This window comes from Abrus precatorius, unplaced genomic scaffold, assembly GCF_003935025.1.
Source record: "Abrus precatorius isolate BTA unplaced genomic scaffold, Abrus_2018 Scaffold3, whole genome shotgun sequence".
Classification (NCBI taxonomy): domain Eukaryota; kingdom Viridiplantae; phylum Streptophyta; class Magnoliopsida; order Fabales; family Fabaceae; genus Abrus; species Abrus precatorius.
In genome coordinates, this window is record NW_020874373.1 from 32360134 (window position 1) to 32382112 (window position 21979).

The following is a 21979-nucleotide window of genomic DNA, read 5'->3' on the forward strand; positions in this document are numbered from 1 at the left end:
TATTATTGTGGCATAAATTGAACATCTAGATTTATTTTTATGAAATTTTTGTTTCGCAAAAATTATACTTGTTTAAACAAAAATACAAATAAATTATACAAAATTTTAAAAGAACAAAGTGAGTGTGAAAGGATAAAGGTGGGTGAGAGAATTAGGTATAAAGTGAGTAAAAGAGAAAGGAGATTGGAGAGGAGAATTTATGTACAGAAAAAAGGAAAAAAAGATGAGGGAAGAAAAGGGGAGAGAAATGAGAGAGAGCAGAAAGCTTAAAGTCAAGGAAGTAAAAACATAATTTATTTAAATATTTTTATTGAAATAAAAATTGAATTGCACATTCAATTCATATAAAAAAATATTTGAATATTTATTTAATAATAGATAATTAAAAATATATATGACTCTGTCCTTTTTAATATAAATATACAAGTTTAAATTGTAATATATATATATATATATATATATATATATATATAGATATATTTTGTATAACCACTAAATGGATTTAACAAATGACATTTATAGATAGATGGCCAAGATGAGAATGCCAAGTAGTGGCATCACCAATGTTGAAATAATTGGCAACAGTGGTTGGAATCAAATGCACATTCCCATTTTCCATCCACATTTTCTCAATCATAATATTATTTACATTTTTCCTGCTTCAAAATAATTTAAAAAAAATACTTTTAAATTTATTAAATACTGATTTTTTTTTTCTATCTGCAAGTGAATTCCTCAACAAGTTCAATAATGCATATGTGTTCAGATTTTACAATGGCAAAATGCTATCCATACAAAAATCAGATTATAATCCAAAAAAGCACGTACCTTGTCCACGCAAAAACCTATGGCTCATGCTCAAGCTTTAAACCACTTTTCTTCACCTTCCCAGTAGTTGGTGCACCACAAAAATAACAGGCCCAAAAATAATAAACAAAAACATAAAAACTTTGGAATTTCAATTACAACGGAAATGCTTAGGAGCAGCACCATAGCTTTAGCACAGAGTGTAACAGTCACTGGTGTCCGTCACAGTCATAAACTATGGTTCCAATCATTTCCCATAAATTGTAGACTCTCTTTTGCTGCACGAAATAACCGATTGTTATTCAAAGGTAAAAGAAAGACGAGTTATAACTGTGACCATTCTGGAATGGGAACCTTCACCACGCGCGCTTTGGCGCAACCGCTCCAGAATGCCGACGAACTCATTGACTCCGTCGAGACGTTTATCTTCGACTGTGACGGTACGTTAGTGCTTTTTCTACGAATTTCCGAAATGTAAAATTTCATTTCATTCTATGAAATAAATGTTTATTAAGTTATGCTAATTTATAACTGTTCGTAATATTTGTATACGAAAGTGATGGGAACAGCAATTGATGGAGTAAAAAATGGTGATAAATTGTTTTGTTGGATCTATCAGAGAAATGTCTTGGTGATATTATTAGGTGACACGTGTACCCTGTTAATTTTGCAAGGGTTTACAAGCGTTTTCATGAGTTTTTATTTTTATTTTTTATTTTTTTGAATTCAGGGTCTTTTCAAGGTTAGTGATGTCTCACAGATAACCATCTGTTTGCTTTGCAGTGCTATGTGAAAGCAAAACTAGATTAGGTCACATCTGATAGAAATCACTTGCATATTATCTTGCTTTAATTAAACAGGCTTAGTGCTGGCTTGGTTTAGAATTTGGTAGAATTAATTTTGATAAAATGAAATTTGAACTGTTGAATGTAATTAAGGTATCCAACTAAATTAATCTCAACCATAACATTTACATTGGAATATCTGTCATGATAGGAGAAGTTGATCTACTGATTTACCAATCAATCACCTATAACGTCTTTGGATTTACATTTAAAGTTATATCGATCTATATTTACTTCAATGCTATTAGTTATAGTTTCTCTGTTGGATTCACATTTATAGGTTTTTCAACGTGTTCCCAAACATACACATCCCTCATGTAGTTTGGATCCTCTCAGATGTTATACTCTTGGGTTCTTATTGTGTATTTCCTTTTCCTTTAAAACTTAATTTGCAGGAGTTATATGGAAAGGTGACAGCTTAATAGAAGGAGTGCCTGAAACGCTTGACATGCTTCGGTCAAAGGTTTGTGTTCTAATGTAGGCACTGGGCCTTTACTTGCAAGTATCAATATAAACTATTATTCAATCCATTCTTGTTGTTTTTAAGCAAAAAGTCTCAGATTACGGTCTCTTTGATAAACTTCTTCAGGGCAAACGATTAGTTTTTGTCACCAATAACTCAACAAAGTCTAGGAAGCAGTATGGAAAGAAGTTTGAAACACTTGGCCTCGATGTCAGCGAAGTTAGTCCACATTTGTTGTTCTTCACTTCATCTGTTTGCACTGAATTTGTTCAGTGAACAGTGATAAACTAGCGATCTTTGACAACCGAGTTATATTTCAGGAGGAGATTTTTGCATCATCTTTTGCAGCTGCTGCATATTTGAAGTCCATTGATTTCCCAAAAGATAAAAAGGTAACATATATCATCTTTTGCTTTGCAATGTGACCAAAACTAATATCAAATATAATCACTTAAGGTAGGAGCTTCTCTAACGGATAGATGGAGCACTAGTTAAAATTTAGGAGTAAGTTATTAGGACCTCCCTTGAAGTTAGTGCCTATTATACTAACATACTTTTTTATTTGGGAGGTTACATTTACCTCCCTCCCTTTGTTATTTTCAAGGGACTTTGTGTAGGTTCCATCTATAAAGCAGGGCACACCTGGGTGTATGAGCAATCCTTAAAGTAAAGGATACTAGTGTAATTCCCCTAAAATTGAAGTCCACAAATTTTACATTTAAATTTTGTTTTGTCTAATACTTGCTACCTTAATTTATCTAGTCTAACAATGATATCAATTACAATATATGTTTATATAAAGATTATTTACAAATTAGTTTCTATTGATGTAGTTGATTACCTCAGTTGATAGAATCAAAATACATGAAATCACTTACTTCCGGAAATGCAAAGCATGCCCTTTACCCTCTTGCCTTTTGTAAAGCTTCACCATTAAGCAGCAACTACATTTTTTTTGTTTGGGTTAGATGTTACAGACTAACAGTGGGGAAATGAATGGAGGTGTAAAAAATGATTTTTATTTAAAAGGGGTGAAGGAAAACTTACGAAAACCATAGAAGAAACCATTAAAAAAGCCTGCCTCAATCAAAATGGATGTATTACAAATTTGATTTTTGATAGAACCTAGTGACATTGGCTTTGATTGATCCAAGAGTCGGACGAGGCTTGGTTTTTATTGTAGTAATGGGGAGCAGTGTTTAAAGTTGAAAGTACAGGACTGATAGATGAGCATGATTTAGGTTTATGTCATTGGAGAAGATGGCATCTTGAAGGAGCTCGAGCTTGCTGGATATCAGTACCTTGGTGGGCCGGTATGTATTGAGTTCCAATATGCAAAATGTTTACTGCCTGCTCTTTTATATAATTTTAAATCTGATCACTTGGCACTGTGTAATATCATTTGATTCTTTTTCTTTTTAAAATTCTTTTGCTAATAATGCTTATGCATCATATTTGAACAATACTACATGGATAATAGTGCCACCATCCAATGCATAAGAGAATGAGTTTTGGAGTAAGAGAACCAGAAGCAGGGTATGTAAAGTCTAACAAAACTAGTGTACAATACGATGATGTATGCTACACTTGTATGTGTATCCAAGGGAAAAGCAGAAGCTGATAAGAAATGTCTATAATAATCAATCATAGAGAAAGTTTATCCAGGCAGATTTGCTTTATTTTCTCATCATAATATGCAACAATGGCATTGTTAGATATAAAATCATTTGTGAGCTCTCATCAAACAGCATAAGCTCTTGGGAGAGTTGGTCATTGATAAGGATTAAAGTAGTCAAAGGACACTTACCATGATGCATGCCAGAGAGGACTTCCCAAGAATAAGAGGCAGTTCTTTATTAAAGTCAAATTAGTACAGGTTGCTTGTATTATGGATTAGCTAAAAGATTCTTGCAGCTCAAAAATTTCTTATTCTAATGAACAGGGGTGACCTAATTCCACTTAATTTTGACTTGATGCTTCTATTTCTCATTTGAACATTTTCCATATCTAATATATTCAGTGTTCTATGTTAGTATGGGGTTATTCTTGTGTATGATTCTCTGTTCCTCTTCTATATACGTGTTGTTCCTTTAGGAAGATGGTGGGAAAAAGATAGAACTGAAGCCAGGGTTTTTTATGGAGCATGATGAAGATGTATGTACTTCAGACCTTTCTTGATAATTGCAATTTTTTATTTAATTTTATTCCTAGTCCCTATGAAAAAAAAAAGCATGTTTTATTAGGTTGGAGCAGTTGTTGTTGGGTTTGATCGCTACTTCAACTACTACAAAATCCAGTAAGACTTCTAACTCTGATGCTAAAACATGATGCAGACATGTTTATGCCCTCAAGTTAGAGACACAGCTAGCTTGGGATTGAAAAATTAAGAAGTCTTGTTTTGCATTTTTTTAAACAATACAGAGTGTTGCTACAATTCAGATTCCATGCAAAAGACCTTCTTTTCCCCAAATTCATACTTGTACATGCAGAAGACTTTTTTTTTTCTGGTCTGGCAAAATCTGGGTTTTATGAGCATGGAATGTTTTACTAAACTACATAATGTAATATATATATATATGCACATATGACAAGTTTGGCTATTCTATTTCAATGTTCTACTGAGGTGGATCGAAATTTTGTATGGAGCATTAAATATAATTTTTTCCTTTGTGATGAAAGGTATGGAACACTCTGCATACGTGAAAACCCTGGATGTCTTTTCATTGCTACAAATCGAGATGCTGTTACTCATCTCACAGATGCTCAAGAATGGGCAGGTGTGTCTTGTCCTTCATCCCTCTCTTACTATTGTTTTTATTTACCACTTTGTATGTAATAATATAGTGAGTTCTTCAAATTGTCTTTATCATGATATAATTAGAGTATATGAGAAAATATCAAAACAAGTGGTTCCAAGCCTGTTCATAAACTAGAAAATAGTCGCCACAATCTATTGGGGGATATGATAATGCAGTTACTTGTTATTATCCCAGTACTTAATCATTCTAAAATTGTATTCAAATTGTCAAAGCCGCTAATTTGTGCTTGAATTTCAGGTGGGGGCTCTATGGTTGGCGCTATCAGTGGATCTACGCAACGTGAGCCACTAGTTGTTGGAAAACCCTCAACTTTTATGATGGACTACTTAGCAAACAAGTAAAGCTTTCTATTGGCTTATTTCTTATTCTTAACGCACGATAGGTAAATTATCTATAGCATGAGTGAATGCATTGTGTTGCATAATTATATAAACGGTCTTCCTATGATGATAAAACATGTTAAGTCTAGACCAGGCTAAGGGTCAAATATCGTCCAACTCTTGATCTGTTTGCACATTTTACTTTATATTCAATTGTTTCTCCTCCAATTATCCATTTTTCTATCCAATTCATCTTTTTCGCTGTAATGGAACATTTTTGCCCCTAATATTTTTGCTCAAGAAATTGACTGTTGTAATTTCATTATTGGACAACAGATTTGGCATTTCGAAGTCGCAGATATGCATGGTTGGGGACAGATTAGATACTGATATCTTGTTTGGACAAAACGGTGGTTGCAAAACTCTTCTGGTCCTCTCAGGGGTCACCACATTGGCAATGCTTCAGAGTCCTAACAACTCCATTCAACCAGATTTCTATACCAACAAAATTTCAGATTTTCTTTCCCTGAAAGCTGCAGCTGTATGACTACACACTGTAATTGTCCCCAAATGGAGGACAGGAGGAGGGAAAAAAAAGTCGTGTATTCAAAGTAAATTGAAAATATATCATATGCAGATCTTTTCCAAAGAAAGAGAAAATATTATTTTTATGTAACAAGATTTTATGATTTTATTTTAGTTATGCAAGAAGCTATTTCTTATTTAAAATTAACCAATCAGAAAATTAAAAGATCCTTTAGAGGATGGTTGATCAAAGAGAGAGCAGAGCCGATACAAGTCCATGCATGCTCAACCGATGTTGATTAAATTAAGTTCAAACGGATATAAATAACTAGTTTTTATAGAAAAGTATAACAAATATTTCTCTTTTTAATAAAATTTTAATATTATTATTTGCTTATTCTTTTAGTCAAGAGAGACGAGTGAGGCTGAGTGAGGTTAACAAAGACTCTTGTATTAAACAAATATCAGATTGTCATCTAAATGGAGCACAAAAGGAGAGAAAGTATGTGTTTTAGTGAAATCGGGTTATATGATGAAATAAAGTCTTCATACTCAAAACAGATCTACATCCACAACGGGGCAAAAATGGCAATTTCCTAACTGAACTGCCTGTTGACAAGAAAGAGATGGAAAGAAAAATAACCCACGCAATTAATTACATTATAGGAAAACACACATACATCAATTAGGAGAAAAACCATCCAATTCTCCAACGAATGAACGAATATTATGAGCAAAAGAAAGGAAGCTAAAACTTAAAGGGTGGCATGACATTATTATAACAGCACAAGAGTGATGTTCTTGTCAACAAAACGAGACTCTAAACTTGGAAAGGCCATGGCCAATCTTTCAAATCCTCATCTTGCTGCACCTTGGCGCTTCTCATGGCAACGACAGCCCCATTATTTCCACCTTCAACATAAGCATAATACTTCAAGAAAAAGGCAAGTGTCAAAACCACCCACTCCAAGCAAAAGATCAAAATGGTGAGTCCACCAGCCAACTTGAGAATCACAGAACCATCCTCTTCTCTCACATAGGACTTCAGCTGATCAAGAAAATCCCCAGTTCTTGTGAAAACAAGCACAGAAACTGAACCCTGAAATATGGCTGTTAGCACAGTGGCTACCATGTGAGCTGAATACCAGCGGTTAGTTCCCACTGCAGCACAGCCGGAGATTGCACCAGCAATGGTGAAGACATGGAGGAGGATCAAGAAGAAGCCACAGAGAGAGGGAATGAGGCGCAGTGAAAGGGTGAGGAAGATGCAACTGGAGGCTGCACCCAATAGAATGTAGTTGCAGAAAAGGAAAACCTTGTGAATGTGGTAGTGTCGTGGAGTGACTGAACCAGCGTTCATGTTCATATCGGAGATACCCATGTGAGTCTTCAATGAAAAGAATGCTACTTTGAACAAAAGGAGTGAAGAAAGAAGTGAAGTTGGGGGTTTTGTGTAGTGTTGTTGTTTTGGGTTTGCGTAGGTTGTTGATGTTGGTGCTTGCTAATATAGATGTTTTGGGGTTCCTAGGCCAAACAAACGGTCATATTTGGGTATTCATTTGTGTCGGTGGAATATGACCGTTGGGGAAAAGTGGACTAAGTTATCTGTGCTGTAACGGATAGTTTCCAACACCCCTTTGCTCTTTCATTTCTTTTGTCTTTTGTGAAGCTTTTGGGTTGGCATTTCCGTTTCTTTAAATTTTTTTGGTCAAATTTTCTTTCTTTTCAACGAAGTCCACAATATTTATTGTTGATAGCTTACTTAGCTTCCGCATTCATTTTCGTAATGATAAGGGCGTCAGCTTTCTTAAACAGAATTTACATTTTTAATAAAATTCAGTATGTAGGAATTAGTCTACATACTGAATATTTAAATGAAAATATTGTGCAAATTATAACACTTACTTTTTAAAATTTATGCTTTCTATGCAATAACAAAATAATATATAAAATATTTAAATAAAAAAATTATAAAAAAATTATTATAATTATAAATTACTACGATAAAAAAATTAATTATCATAATAATTATAAATATATTATAGAATTTTATTTATATTCTTCAATATAATAATTATATTTATAACAAACAACTATAATTAATTTATAACATAATATTAACATTTATACATTTTTCTAAATATATAATTACAAAATTAATAATATACTAAATTACATACAAAAATAACTAATTATAAATCAACTAAATATATTTAAAAATTAATTTACCTGTATTGACAACTTACTAGTAATATGATTAATAAAATTAAGTCAATATAAATCATTATCCATTTTTCGTCATTTTTGCTGTTTTTTAATCCTTCTCTCTGGCCTACTTTCTTTCTCTAGTCCCGGTTCTCTCTTTACTCTTCTTTCTGGTCTCGCCTTTCTCATGGATACACCTTATATAGTAGTCGATTATAATTGTCTCTAAATATCAATAGAAGTCGATTTTAATCGTCTTAAGTGTATTATGAAAATCAATTATAATTGACTTCTTTGTATTCTCATATTAGCAACCTAAATTGACTATAATCAATTTCAATGAAGAATGAAAGTCAATTAAAGTCAACTTCTGTACAAGTTTAAAATCGTTTAAAGTCAACTTTAATTGGAGGCAACAGTAGATTTTTTTTTAAAGATACATGCGTAATTTAATTCCAAAAAGGCTACATTTCTAAAAAAAAGCCTAAAAATATTAATATACTTTTATTATAATTTTTAAAATACTCTCAATGTAATTTTAAATAAAATATTTTATTTATTATTGCGTGTATATGCAAATTCTCCTTAAAACATTCGTCTTTTTAAATTATCAATTGGTAATATGAAATAAAATTATTAATTAACCAAAGAATATATACCGCATCTTATTATGATTCTCTAGTAATTACTTAATTCATCTCCTTAGTTTATTTTTCCTATCATATTAAAATGAGTTAAAATAACAAATTTTCAAAGTTATCAAAATAATAAACATGAAGATGTATTAAATGAGAAGACCCATTTTGTGTGAAGTGAGAGAATAAATATTAATCATTAGATTTTATTATGAATGGTTAAAATTAAATCAAACAAACCAAGCTTTTAAAAAGTCCGTGAACAAATCTTTCATGTCCCACTAGTTGAGCAAACAATGTCCCCAAAAACAAATCTTATCGGGCATGAAGCCCTTGTACTGAATTATTTTCATCATTTTTTCTGCATACCGAAATTTCCAACTGAAAGAAAATGGCACCAAAGCACCTTGACCATTAATGGGCAACACACGACTAGACCTTAAAAGTGGACTAGGCACAGAGCTACAGACTCTTAAAAAGGATAAATAAATACAGTTAGATACTATACAAACAGAAGTACAGAATTGATGATCCTTGTTCACCGACAATTAAGTTACAAGGCGCTTTCTGATGCCTAGAGAAAGTAAAATATCATTCTGGCTTGGAGAGATGCGTTTAAACAACATACAAATTAGCGCCTGTAAGTTACAAATAGTGATATATTACAAAAATATATACATTAAGACCCCAGAATAATCAATAGGATGATACACGTGCCACTACAACCCCCCAGCCCTTGAAGAACTAAAACTAAACAGCTAAATCCTATCTCCAAAAAATTATAAATGAAAACCCTTAGCTAAAATCGGGGAGAAATGTTGAGAAGATTATCCCAACCCTGCAGATTCCAGCCAAACTATCAGCGGATGGATCTTTACAACTATATCTGCCACTCCTACATGAGGTTTCAGAAATCTGACTTCATAAGCTTCATTCGAGGTTTTATGTTAATATTGGCAAAGGGTTTTGTCTGTTCTACATGGATATAATCCCTTGTCTTGAGAACCTGCCATCACGGTTGAATTAAATGTAAACCAAGGCAGAAGAAGTTGATTAAGCACGCCAGAAAACTGATACTTTGAAGAACTCAAACAAAGCATATGAGTAAAACATTCTAGAAAAATCCCCCTCATAAAAATGAGCTGTGACCTTCCAAAGAAAATTTTCAACTAAGAACCACAATTAAAGCTAAATCAATAAAGCATGTTCGGTACCAAGACAGTGTTCTCTTCTCAGCCCCTTTGGTGTCCAGTTCAGTTATTTTAAGGGTATTTTTCTCTCAGATTTGCAAAGACATCGGGTAAACTGCTGCATTATTAGTTTTTCTCTTCCATTCACTTTCAACACCTTCTGTTTTGGATGCTTTTAAAGGATACCTTAACCTCAGCCCATTGTTATTCCTTTCTTTCTCTTTTCTCTAATTTCTTATTAAGAAAACGAGTGGAAATTGGAAAATAATTCAATTATTATAATCCCAAACGTGAAGATGTTGAATTAATGCCACAAGATAGTTAGATATAGATATTATACATGTTTGTAAAATATTTCTCAAGAGCATACCAGTGTTTCAAAAAACATCCGTGATGCTTCCTTCCGTGTTTTACCAGCTAATATATTGTCAAGATGCAGGTTCTGCTTTCCACGTAGATCTTCCTTATCAAACATAGTCTGCAGATACTTGGCCACAGCCCTGTGGATAAATGCAGTAGTTAGCTATCATAATATAATGCGTGGAACTAGGAATCACTGTGCATAATACCAAAAAAGAATTCACACAAAAATTATTTACAAGATCCTAAACAATCCAGCTAAAATATATTTGAGTTTAGATTGTTTGTCAATAGGAGTTAAACTGAACCATCTGCATTCAACGTCTATTTCTGGTTTCTTTGAAGTTTGAAGTGGAAAAGGCTCCTTTTAATTACAGATGAAGTGATTTGAACCATCCTACTATACTAGACAGCATTCAAGACCCCACTCCTCCTCTGTCCATATCTTCCAGGGAAGCAATACATCTAAGGCAATGGCTGGGGGGAAATTCAAAAGAATGAAACTCTTTGAACTGGCAATGAGTGTAAGAGAGAACTCAAGATATAGCAATAGGTATATCATGGGTATGACAAAATGTAAAATTTTAGGTCCAAGTTTCACACACACACTCACACATATATATATAATGAACAGCAACCCAACCATGACAAAAAATAAGTGCAATTAGTTTCTATGTATTATGTGGAGAAAGTAAAGTTTTGCACAAACAAACCTGGTCCGGGAAGACCATCCGCTATTTTCAAGTTGACTTCCTTCAGCACATGGTACAAAATCATCATCATCATCAATTATCTCATCATCACCAAAATTCAAAAACTCTGGGAGGAGACAAAGAGAGGACAAGTCAATACAGAATTAGAAAAAAAAAATTAGCAGTAATAAAAGATTCACTTCACCAACTATTGCTTATATTTGTAACACATTAATAATTTATTTGCATTTTACCAACTAAAAAATGGTGGAACCAAACCAGTAATAATAAGCTGCACAAAGTAACTTCTATAAAGAATATAGGAAAGTCATGAAGTGTTGAGGAAAGAAAGTTGACACCTAATATCAAGAGTGATTGATTCCAGTTAATTAATTGGATGATTGACTAGTGAATAATATGAACTAATTAGATGGCAGAAGGCTAATTGATAGACACCTATACAATTGCAGACTCTCCAAGTAAAAATACAGCTTTTTTTACAACTCCAAGAGAAGGAAATGAAAGGCCTCCTAATTTTGATAGTGCTCATGTGGTTAGTCTCTGATAGATACCGATATATTTACCAGAGTCTTTGAGAGAATAAACAAAGGGATAGGAAATGGGTTAACAACCCACATGAGTAAGAAAGATGAGGGAGAAGGAATAAGCATTGGTGATAAATGTGTCAGTGGCATTCTGATATAGAAAAATGGATAAATGTGAATAGTATTCTAATATGTGCCAAATATGCTAACAAACATAGGCTAGTATTCCAGTACAGTTTATCAAACCATAAAACTATCTATAGATCAATTTCATAAATTTGTTGACACATTCAGCATTTTCATAAAATGAACAATGAAAAGAATTTAGAAGCAAACCTGTGTCATTAGCAATTGTGTCATTTTCCTGCACCATGTAGCCATAAGACTTAATTAGGCATAAATAAAGTAGTAAAGAAACATCACTTAAACAGAGCATCCTAAAACCATAATGCCGCCAGGAATCTTGAAATATTACTGCCAAATAAATTTCAGATCACATAGTACAATGTTATCAAACAACTTTTTGTCAGGAATATCAGATACGCTAAATGAGTCTCAGAAGAATAGGAGACAGTCAACAAATAAAATATATCATGAGACATCAACTTTTTAAGGCAAATTGGAGAACTTACATCATTCTGATCTACCAAAGGACTCATAGTAGCTGACATTTCAGGGCATATTGTACTTTGCATTCCAGCTTCCTGACTGACTGGATTTTCTTCATTATTCAAAGAATTCTCTTTTTCATCCAAATCAAGTGCTTCGGACTGTAAACAATCTACTTTAGTATTTTCGTCAAACATGCAGCCAGACCCTGCTATGTCCTTATCATCACACTCCATGCCAGAACCAACCATTTGTTTCTCACTTAAGCCCCCTAGCATGCTGTTTCCATTTTCATCCATAGGTAGCTCACCATTAAAGGAAGCCTGAATATCAGTAAATTCATCAGTTTCTTTAGAGCCAGTAGCCAAGGATGCATATAATTCATTGGCTTCCAAAACCTCTGTCTGAACTTGTGTTCTTGTTTCCATGCTGTGCTCATTGGCACCTACTCCATTTCTATCTCTTTGATCCTCCACAGACTCATCCTCTTGAATAGGGAATGTATTCAAATTTTGAGCATTTGGAATGGTCAATATATCTGTATGGACAGAACCATCAAGATCACTGGTTTTAGCCATGAGAGGCAGTGAAGCAGCAAAATCATTTGGCATACAAAGGTCATTTTCAAAGACTTCAGTTAAGGATGAAGATTCAAGGCCAGGGACAACAGAGCAATTCTCTGCTTCAGAAACCTCAATGTTTGCGCCAGCATTATTCATTTCAACATTTTGAGAACTGTCAAGCTCCTTCATATGAGAAATATCATTTGTATGTCCAATACCATCAATATCATGAGATCCCAAGTTAACCTCAGACTGATGACCCTCAGATAGAACAGGTATCTCAGTAGTAGCTTGTGCTTCTGCATCTTCTTGGTGTTGGACTGCCATAGGTTCATTATTCCCTTCTACTCCATGAATTTCAGTATTTGTTCTAGAATAGGACTCTTGATCATTTGCTTTTTCTATAAAAGAACTATCTAAACCATACTCAGAAACCTTGATTCCAGTCAAATCAAATGTCTCATTTCGCAGAATAGTCAAGTTAATAGACAAATCTGGAAGATATGAGATAATAGATTTAGATAATATTAGAAGGAAATTTCATAAATGAATATGAATAGGCTCTAAGTAAAATTAGTACATGAAAATGGTTTAATGAGAATAACTAAGGTCACAAGCCCTCATAAAAATAAGTTTTGGAAAAGCAATTAGCACCAATTCAAAAGGAACTGATGACCATTGCATTGAAAATATTATGGATGAACTTTCCAAATATCATCAATATTTATTTTTTAATTAATAACCAACACAACAAAAAATGTCAGAAGAAACAAAACATATTAGAAGCCTCACCAAAGGAGGAAAAATATTGTCATTAGAGGAATAGTTGATGACTTGATATAATGCATGATCATACAAGTATTACTTTTCCTCATTTCAAAATTAATATTCCACCAAACTATGTTGCCTTGCAAAACAATAAGTGTATTTGGTTTACTTAGATTGTGTATGGTTTGTTTTCTGTTATCATTTTCAGTTGATATGTTTCACTAGAAGTTACAAAAATGTCCCCTTGTTTTCATTTTTTCCCTTTCTTGGGATTTCATGAAGAAAATAGTAAAAACATACCAAATGAAAATATTAGTGATGAGCACAACAGTTTTTCCTGTTTTCATGTATGAGGCTAAACACCTTATATCAGGTAATCCATAAACTTTAACTTGTTTAAGGGAGTGGGAGAGGTTTGAGCAAATGTTCCAAATAATCAACAGCACGACATAAACATGGCCAAAGGCAGAACTCACCTGTAAATATTGGTTCATGGAAAATTTCACTCTCCAAAAATTGTCTTTGAATCATTAAAATCTCATGGTGAGTGCAAGGAGCTTTTTTTCGTATGCGACGTATGTCTTCAGTATTTGTCAACTGTTGGCGTATTGTACTTCAGAAGAAAGATGAAATAACCATTAGTACTTTGATTGACATAAAAGGAGAGCAGTATGCTATATAAGGCAAAAAAAGTGTGGCATGATAAACTAGATAATAGCCCACAGTACAAGCTGGGTGTAATTAATCTGAGACCCTGACAAAGGGTAAGCATGTAGAGCATAAAATGTAAAAATTAGACCCCTAAATAATTGTGTCTTGTAACTTGCAGGGTAAATGGGTAAACATCCAACATTGCTCAGTGATTTTTCAACTTATACATAGTAGATTTAAGATACAAGAAACTTCAGCAGATCTAAAAATTTCTCTCTTTTTCCAATTGTGCTGAGATGTTTTAGCTGTTAATCACTAACTCAGCCAGGCTTTCCTTGGCAATTTAGAGAGAAAAAAAAATGAAAATACAAAGATCAATTATTAGAAATCGTAAAAAAAAGGGAGAAGGATAGATCTCTCATCTCTGAAAGATTAGAACTCAGTAAACACGTTTTTCACTATTCTAAACGATATAAAATAAAGTGAATTAATGAGTACAAATGAATGGACGGAAAATTTACAAAAACATACTCGCCATGCAAGACCATCATATCATCCATAAGCACCTTCCTCTTTAAGGCACTAGTGCGCATTGAAGAACGAGAGCGCTTCATTGATGCTATTTCAGGGGCCGCTGGACTTGGTTTCATTTTCAAAACTGAAGATCTTCTACCAACTGGAGCAACAACAAATTCCATCCAGTAACAACCTTGTTCCGAAGGAAATACATACTGTAATTAAATATATGCAAAAGCATTAAAAGTCCACTATTATACCTAATATTGAAGACAAAAGATCATCATCATCAGGAACAGACTCAGCAGTTCTCTTGGATTGAGCTCCCCCATATGATTCAACCAAATCCATACTCTGCACTGTAAGAGTACTTTCTGTGAAGCTACGTTTTTTACCAGAGATGTATTTTGCTCCTGCTGCACCTGTATGGCCTTCAGATGCACCCTGGTTGTCAGGAGTAGATTCCAGCAGCAAATCATTTGCTTCACCATCATGCTGATAAGCTAAGGAGAGTAACTTTTCAGGCTCTGGCATGTCAGAAACAGAAGATTTGTTTATACTTCCTACTTTGTCACTAAATATTTGACTCTCATGTTGTATATCTGATTTCCCCAAATCTGGGTTTCCTTTACATACAGATGGCTCTGTAGTCTCTAGATAACTTGTAGCAGGATCTGCAACATCATTTCCGTGGACTTTTTCACCTAAAAAAAATAAAAGAGAAAAATAAATAATTGCATTATTATGAAATCACGTGAAATGAATTGTTATATTAATACCTTCAATAGATGACAGAGAAGGTTGGCTCAGATGGGATGAGCATGGCTGGAGGATTGACTGAGTGGGCTGCACAGCTTCATGGGATACATGGGTTAAAGCCTCTGTTTCCTTTGGTTCTTGAGAGGCCTGAGCTTCCATATCAACAGCTTCAGTTCTACCAGGTGATCCTACTACTAGAGGACTAATAACATTGGATACTTGGGCTTCATCAAATGGATAAGATTGCCCCTCATTCTTAGAAATTTCGATGTCATTCAGAACTTCATGCTTTGAAGATGTGTTATCATCCTCCAAATGACCATCCAATCCTGGCCCCTGAGGTCCATCCATGTTAGACAACAGTTTACAAGAGAGGTCCTCTTGATCAGATGTAAAATTTTCATTTACACCAACACCTCCAGAAACAACACACTTTGTAATAGTTTGGTCCAAAGGAGCAGAAACTGGTTCATTGTTCATCAAGACTCCGTCATGTAAGTCTTCCTCCTTCTCAGGTATATCAGAAGCATTGATCACCCCACCTTCACGTTCTGGTAACAGTGTGGTTAGGTGCTCATTATTGGATGAGTGCAAGGGAAATGATGTTAAGCAATGCTCATTAGGAGTCAAATTTTCTTGATCCTTCATCACAACCTTACATGCTAAATGTTCCTGGTCCTCTTTTTTGCTATCCATTTCAACTGGATTGCAGTCATTATCCTCATGATGAAAATCTAAAGAAACATGATTCCCATTATTTTGCAAGGAGCAATCAATTACATCATTCTCCGTTTGGTGACCATAGGATTCTTTTTGTGTGGCCTTCATCGATATTAAAGCTGATGATTTATGATGGCCAACTTCACTATTGACCTGATCCATCTGAGCTCCATACAAGTTTGGCTCTTCTAGTCCAGGAGTAGATGGACCATGAGCATATTCACCAACTTCAGCATCAGCTGGTAAACCATCAATCTGTTAAAAAAGGATCAGTTCATTGATTAAAACCATAGTCAATGGAACTGCTTCATTTCATCCACTTTCCAACAATGAATAAACCCAAAGATTGATAGCCATGCAAATATTTTAAAATACCAAGTCAATCTTGCTTCCACTGTCTTTCATCTTAAGTTTCACTTACCTCTTTCTTTTCATTTTGTTGATGAGACACTAGAGGGTAAGCACTGAAGTCATCATGCTCCGAAGTAGCAACTTTGTTATTTAACAAAACCTGATTTCACCAAATCAAGTTAAAAATGTCCAGAAGTAAAATGAAAATGTATCTACAAATCTACATACTCAATTCAAAGTCAATTACTCTCAACAATACAAATCAAGATATTTTGTTTACAGTGCTCCAATAGCAACCAAAGGTTCCAATCTATACTCATTAAAAATGTGGTAGATGACAGCAAAACATTCCATTTGTGACAAAGACAGTGTACAGCACAGATCTTCAAATGTAATGATGCAAATGAAAATCATCAGATTTATATCAGGCACACCAAAGGCTTGTACGTGTCAGATGCATATAAATCATCAAATTTATCATCAGATTTCTAGTTGTAACCCGAGAACAAAACCATGATATCCAAATTAGTATGTTAGGGTCTTAAAACCATGTAGATCACATTTCAGCAATCAGCTCCAAGCATAAGATGCTGAGGAAAACTAAAAACAAAAAGGCAAATTACCTCATCAAGGTCTAAACCAATTTGAGAAGCATCACCATCACCAAAGCGCTCTACAAGAAGTGTTTGCCATTAAAAATTACTTAGCACAAATGTCCCCATTGCATTTTCAAAATTCACTATCAAGAAATCAGTACAAAGAGAAATAGAAAGAGACAAAAGTGAATACAAACCATCCAATCCGAACTGTGAAGTAGTGTAAACCACCCCCTCCATAGTATCTTGCAGTGTAATCTGCTCCCTAGTACTGACATGGTGATCAACATAGTTACTGCAATTTCACAACATATATACTCTTCCGTTAATAAACCAACAAATATTCCACATGAACCATCTTACATAAAATCATTATTTAGATCTTGTATCATACATCTGAAAATACCAAGGAAAAAGCTGATAGATAAGATCAGATAAAATCACTTATAGATACTTTCAAATGAAAGAAATAAAATAAATTAGACAAAGACAAATTTAAATGAATATATTGCTGCCGTAAGCAACAACTAAAGCTACAATTGATCATATATAATCAAGTATTAGGGAACTTACCCCTGAAAAATGTCATTATCTGGCAGTTCAAAATCATCAAGATCAAAAGTCTCAGGTAATGTGATGGAATGGTAAGGTGCAGTAGATTCTTCAGGTGGCAAATCAACTGCAGTGGAGCGAAAAGCTTGCTTTATCTTAAGCAAGGCTTCACTACAGTCATCAAAAAGGTAATTCACCTTTCTAGAATATATCCTCACCACACCAAGCAGAAGATGGCTGGATAAACGGAGTGCAATTGGCACTTCAGGAAAAAGTATGGAATCTGCTCATTCATAAAATTGACTAAATAAATAATTGAGACAATAAAATATGATCAAAATTAGACAATGCCAAATGCAGCATATGCATGTATAATGTACTGAGAAGTATTCATTTCCCTCATCATGGATCATAAGAAATTTTATGTGATCACAATAATTTCATGTCAGCATAGGATAGTCCTCACTCCTCAGTTCTTACCTACATATAGCTATATAACTAATCCTTCATTCATATTTCACAAATCAGACAACAAATATTAAAAAAAATGCAAGAAATATATCTACTGAGAAACAATTATCCCAACCAAGGTTAAGTCTTTCATTTAGACAAGAAGCTCTTAACATGATCAATAACTTTTCTTCATTTTTAGTATTATTTTGGCTAAAAGAATATTTTTATTAAGATGATGAACAGAAGAAAAGTATAACAGACATAGAAGATCCACAAATTAAGAAAATGCCAAAAAATTTGGGGACAACAGAAGGCTCTGTCCCCTGCCATGTGTGTCATGTGAGGCTCTAATTCAGAACAGTTCCCCACATTTGTTTGACACTGCCCTTCATATAGATCCATCTAGAATAGACTATTTAAAGTGTTTACTGATGTTAGAGGATAGGCTCCGTTAATAATCACTATTCTTCTGTAGTAAATAATCACTCCGTTAATTAGCCTTACAGCTGTTGTAACTAATTGTTAACTATCTCAGTTGTATTTGTGGGCTGTGATCTCTATAAATAGAGAGCAACCATGCAATTCATCCTTGTAATTCATTTTTCAATTCAACGAACATATCAAATTAGATTTTTCTCTCTTTCCATTTCCTGGTTATCAAACTCTATTAACTGGCAGCTGGGTGCCCTTTTAATCTAGATCAATTTCTTACAATCAACTTCAGGGGTTTCTTTTGGACTGAGGGAAAGATACTCCAGCAATGAGCAATCTATGCTGTACTTTGGAGTATTTTCTTTGCAAGAAATGCTTGCAAATAAGAATTCTTTTTGGCCAACAAATCTGTTGCGGCACAAAATGTGGTCCTTTCTGGCTCTCTTTTGAGTGTAGCTCCTGGTCACTTTCAGGCAGTGTCCATAGCAGGTATGCACATGGATCGAAAAGGTCTATTGTTGTACCATTTTGTCCATCTATTCTTTGTTGCTCTTCCAAGCCCTCACTCAGCAAGGCTTTTCAATATCCCTGTTAATTTGTATCATTTTCTTCTTTTACATATTGATGTGTGTGTGTGTGTGTAGAATATATGAAATAATGAAAATATATTGGAATAAAATATATTTGATTATCCTCTAGGTTTAGTTTCATTATTTCCTCACTATCTCTTAGGGCTATCTTACCATATTTTTCCCTTAATTCATTTGGATTGTGATTAGCTTAAATAAGGATTACTGCTCTACGTTTTATGGATATATCTCACCTAATATCATTCAATATTTCATTTTCTTTTGTTTTTTTCTCCCTCTCTCTATGCTTGCATAATTTTGGAGAATATATATATATATATAAAAGGAAGATCATTATCATCCCAAGTGCACAGTATCCATGATTTTAGGTGAAACACATGAGAGTGCTTTAGCTAGGTCTTCTTCCAAAACTTTTGTTTTCCTAGTTCCATAAAAAAAATTATATATCAGAGTATTCATAGCATGGAAATAAGAATTTACAAGAGAAACATGCTGTAAGAATCCTATATTTCAATTCCAAAGCTTCAAGCAATAACTAAAATCAACTGCAGACAGCTATATCATGGTCACTAAATGATTAGCAATGGTAAACAGTCCTCAGTGCAGTCCCACAAGAATTCTTCTACATTATTTATGCTCCTTTGTCAATTTGACAAGTCTCCCTCTTCTAAGTGTGTTTGTACTTGCCAATCACCTTGTATTGTGTCTTTTGTAGTTTGTAGTGTCTTTTAGTTTCTAGTGCATATAGTCCCTGAGACATAATCTATACAAGGTTTCTATTTCTAACCCATCCTTATCTTTGTTGTTCTACATTCCACCATTCCATTCATCAACCTAATTTTGTCACAGAACTAAAGTTGCTGCAGACTATGAAATACATGCTCAATGTATCATTAAGAATTGTTCCTCTAGGTAGAATATAAGGCATCAATTAAGCTTCAACAAACTCAATAGAGAAAAAATACATCAAACAAAGAACATTCCAGTTTTCTGAAAATAAACAGAGATGCCCCCACAAAATCAGTTAAGTGCCATAACGAAGGCAAGCAAAAAAAAAAAAAAAAAACACTTGCAACAAGTGTCCTAAGAAAAAGCTTGACAAGAACTCTCTGGAAAATACTTCAACCACTTAGACCAATAAGTACACAGAATCACAACTTTAAGCAATAACTCTTGTTTTCTGGGTGAGGATAGTGGTCTAGTTAGCCTGCTGGTACACCCCAACAAAATTCAAAGCTAGTCAACCCAAGTCAATTTTCACAAATAAAGGAGACAAGACTTGAAATTCCGGAATGCTCAAAGCCGTATAATTTCCTTTGGTTAATTAGTAACTAACTATTAACTATACTAAAATCACACAAATTTAAATTCAACTACAAAGTAAGCAGATCAGGAAACAAATCATTACGTCATCATAGAAACTAAGGTTTTGAATACAATAATAGCTACCAAAAATTACCCGGCTAACTAACAGTGAACACTCTTTGCACACTAAAAAAATTAAACACCAAAGCCTGAGACAAAATCACTTACCTACGGAGACGCCAATGTCGGTATCCGCCACCTGATTCTTTCGGAGCTTCCTCTCCAAATGCGCAGCTATCCATATAGTCCCAAGAGGCCCTTTCTTGGCCAAAATAAACTGAGAGTAAAACATACCTCTTCACCTCACAAATTTCCCAGTGAAAACCAACACCAATCCTTCCCTAAACCTAAATCCCCATACCCAACCCAAACAAAACCAAATCCAGAAGCCCGTTTCGTGAATTCCCCTCTAGAAACCCTAATTACACCCTCTCGAACGACAAAAACACGACAATTGCAGCAAGGAGCTAAAGACGAGTGAGAAAAGCAATCCTCGTGGAAAAGTTTACCAAAACGACGTCGTTGGCGAGCAGAGAACGCAGGGATCGAAGAGGAGAGCGTGGAGAAGCATAGCTTCGAAACACAAAATGAAGAAACCCTAAGTGGGCGGTTGAAACAGCGTGTGGAATTGTCGTGAGAAGAAAGAAACGTGGAATTGAAAGAGAATCGATGAGGCTAAGGCTACTCTTAGTTCTAACAAGTAATGAAGTTTTGAATAATGAATTTTGAAACAGAGAAAGAGAACGATTCTGTGCAACGCAAAGTAGATTTGGATTTAATTTTGGAAATTATGGGGCAAGTAAATAATATATATATACTATTCAGCTGAAATGAAACTAACACAAGATATGTTGCACTGTCAGCATGTGATTGGCCAGACGCCAAAACAGACAAACCTGCACTTGTTGTGTGTTTACTAATCTTCCTACTAACACTTTCTATTTTACTGCTTCTCTTTTATTATTATTTTTTTATGCTTTTTTTAGCAATACATTTAGAGAGGATAATTGATAAAGGCTCTCATTTGATAACTTGTATAATAGAGTTTTGACAAAATTAAAAAAAAAATTACTCTCTCACAGTCTCTTCAAGTTATAAAAAAATTATGAGTTATAAATATTTTTAAGTAGATGTTATATTACACGTTTTTTAAAATTTAAGGAACAAATTGTATATGTACACATAGATAATTTTGTGCATGTTAATTTTTTTTATGTCAAAATACATTTTTTTAGAGTTGAAGAATGAGTCGTACGTTTTTCAATGGTCCAATATGCAAAGAATAAATTTTGTGTAATATATTTTTATTAAATTTTTTGATATTTAATAGCATAATATAATATATAAAATATATATATATATATATATATATATATAAAAGTTTTTATTAGGTGCAACGTTGCACAAACTAAAAGACCTCTTCTATATCATATAAAAGTTATATTTACACTTATTCAATTATTGTGAATTAATCTCTTGAAAAGGTTATCATAAATTAATTATATACAAAATATTTTATGTAATGTATGAGTAAAATTACTGCTACATAGAAAAATAAAAGATGAAAAAAATTAATTTGAAGCCTATTCCTTTACTTGTAGTATGAAACTGTGGCAATGTTGATCAGGGAATAATATATTGATTTAGG

General features: G+C 33.8%; 3 protein-coding genes across 3 annotated transcripts; 1 reads left to right on the forward strand and 2 right to left on the reverse strand.

The window, feature by feature from the left end:
* Nucleotides 1–826: 826 nt before the first annotated feature.
* Nucleotides 827–6025, forward strand: LOC113861719 (phosphoglycolate phosphatase 1B, chloroplastic-like). The gene is made up of 10 exons (XM_027494715.1): nt 827–1247; nt 2048–2115; nt 2242–2334; nt 2436–2507; nt 3357–3428; nt 4210–4269; nt 4359–4411; nt 4795–4892; nt 5172–5271; nt 5591–6025. Exons 1-10 carry the CDS (start codon nt 974–976, stop codon nt 5799–5801), a joined length of 1101 nt encoding a protein of 366 aa, XP_027350516.1. The 5' UTR covers nt 827–973; the 3' UTR covers nt 5802–6025.
* Nucleotides 6026–6429: 404 nt separating this feature from the next.
* On the reverse strand, nt 6430–7237 carry LOC113863446. Its single transcript, XM_027497031.1, has one exon. It carries the CDS (start codon nt 7158–7160, stop codon nt 6600–6602), a length of 561 nt encoding a protein of 186 aa, XP_027352832.1. The 5' UTR covers nt 7161–7237; the 3' UTR covers nt 6430–6599.
* A 1684-nt stretch (nt 7238–8921) lies between these two features.
* On the reverse strand, nt 8922–21095 carry LOC113860941 (sister chromatid cohesion 1 protein 4). Its single transcript, XM_027493523.1, has 14 exons — nt 20500–21095; nt 17513–17774; nt 17137–17234; nt 16967–17016; nt 16414–16503; nt 15293–16247; nt 14774–15217; nt 14529–14673; nt 13823–13959; nt 12039–13072; nt 11743–11770; nt 10883–10988; nt 10180–10309; nt 8922–9625 (listed from the first exon to the last, which is right to left on the reverse strand). The coding sequence occupies exons 1-14, from the start codon at nt 20621–20623 to the stop codon at nt 9527–9529; spliced, it is 3702 nt and encodes a 1233-aa protein (XP_027349324.1). The 5' UTR covers nt 20624–21095; the 3' UTR covers nt 8922–9526.
* Nucleotides 21096–21979: the final 884 nt, after the last annotated feature.

Coding starts and splice junctions, on each gene's coding strand:
- LOC113861719 (XM_027494715.1), top strand. CDS start 974: ATGCTTAGGAGCAGCACCATAGCTTTAGCACAGAGTGTAACAGTCACT. Junction 4,893..5,171: donor AGATGCTCAAGAATGGGCAG/GTGTGTCTTGTC, acceptor CTTGAATTTCAG/GTGGGGGCTCTATGGTTGGC. Junction 5,272..5,590: donor ATGGACTACTTAGCAAACAA/GTAAAGCTTTCT, acceptor ATTGGACAACAG/ATTTGGCATTTCGAAGTCGC.
- LOC113863446 (XM_027497031.1), bottom strand. CDS start 7,160: ATGGGTATCTCCGATATGAACATGAACGCTGGTTCAGTCACTCCACGA.
- LOC113860941 (XM_027493523.1), bottom strand. CDS start 20,623: ATGTTTTACTCTCAGTTTATTTTGGCCAAGAAAGGGCCTCTTGGGACT. Junction 17,775..20,499: donor CGACATTGGCGTCTCCGTAG/GTAAGTGATTTT, acceptor ATGAATGAGCAG/ATTCCATACTTTTTCCTGAA. Junction 13,960..14,528: donor ATGATGGTCTTGCATGGCGA/GTATGTTTTTGT, acceptor TTTCTTCTGAAG/TACAATACGCCAACAGTTGA.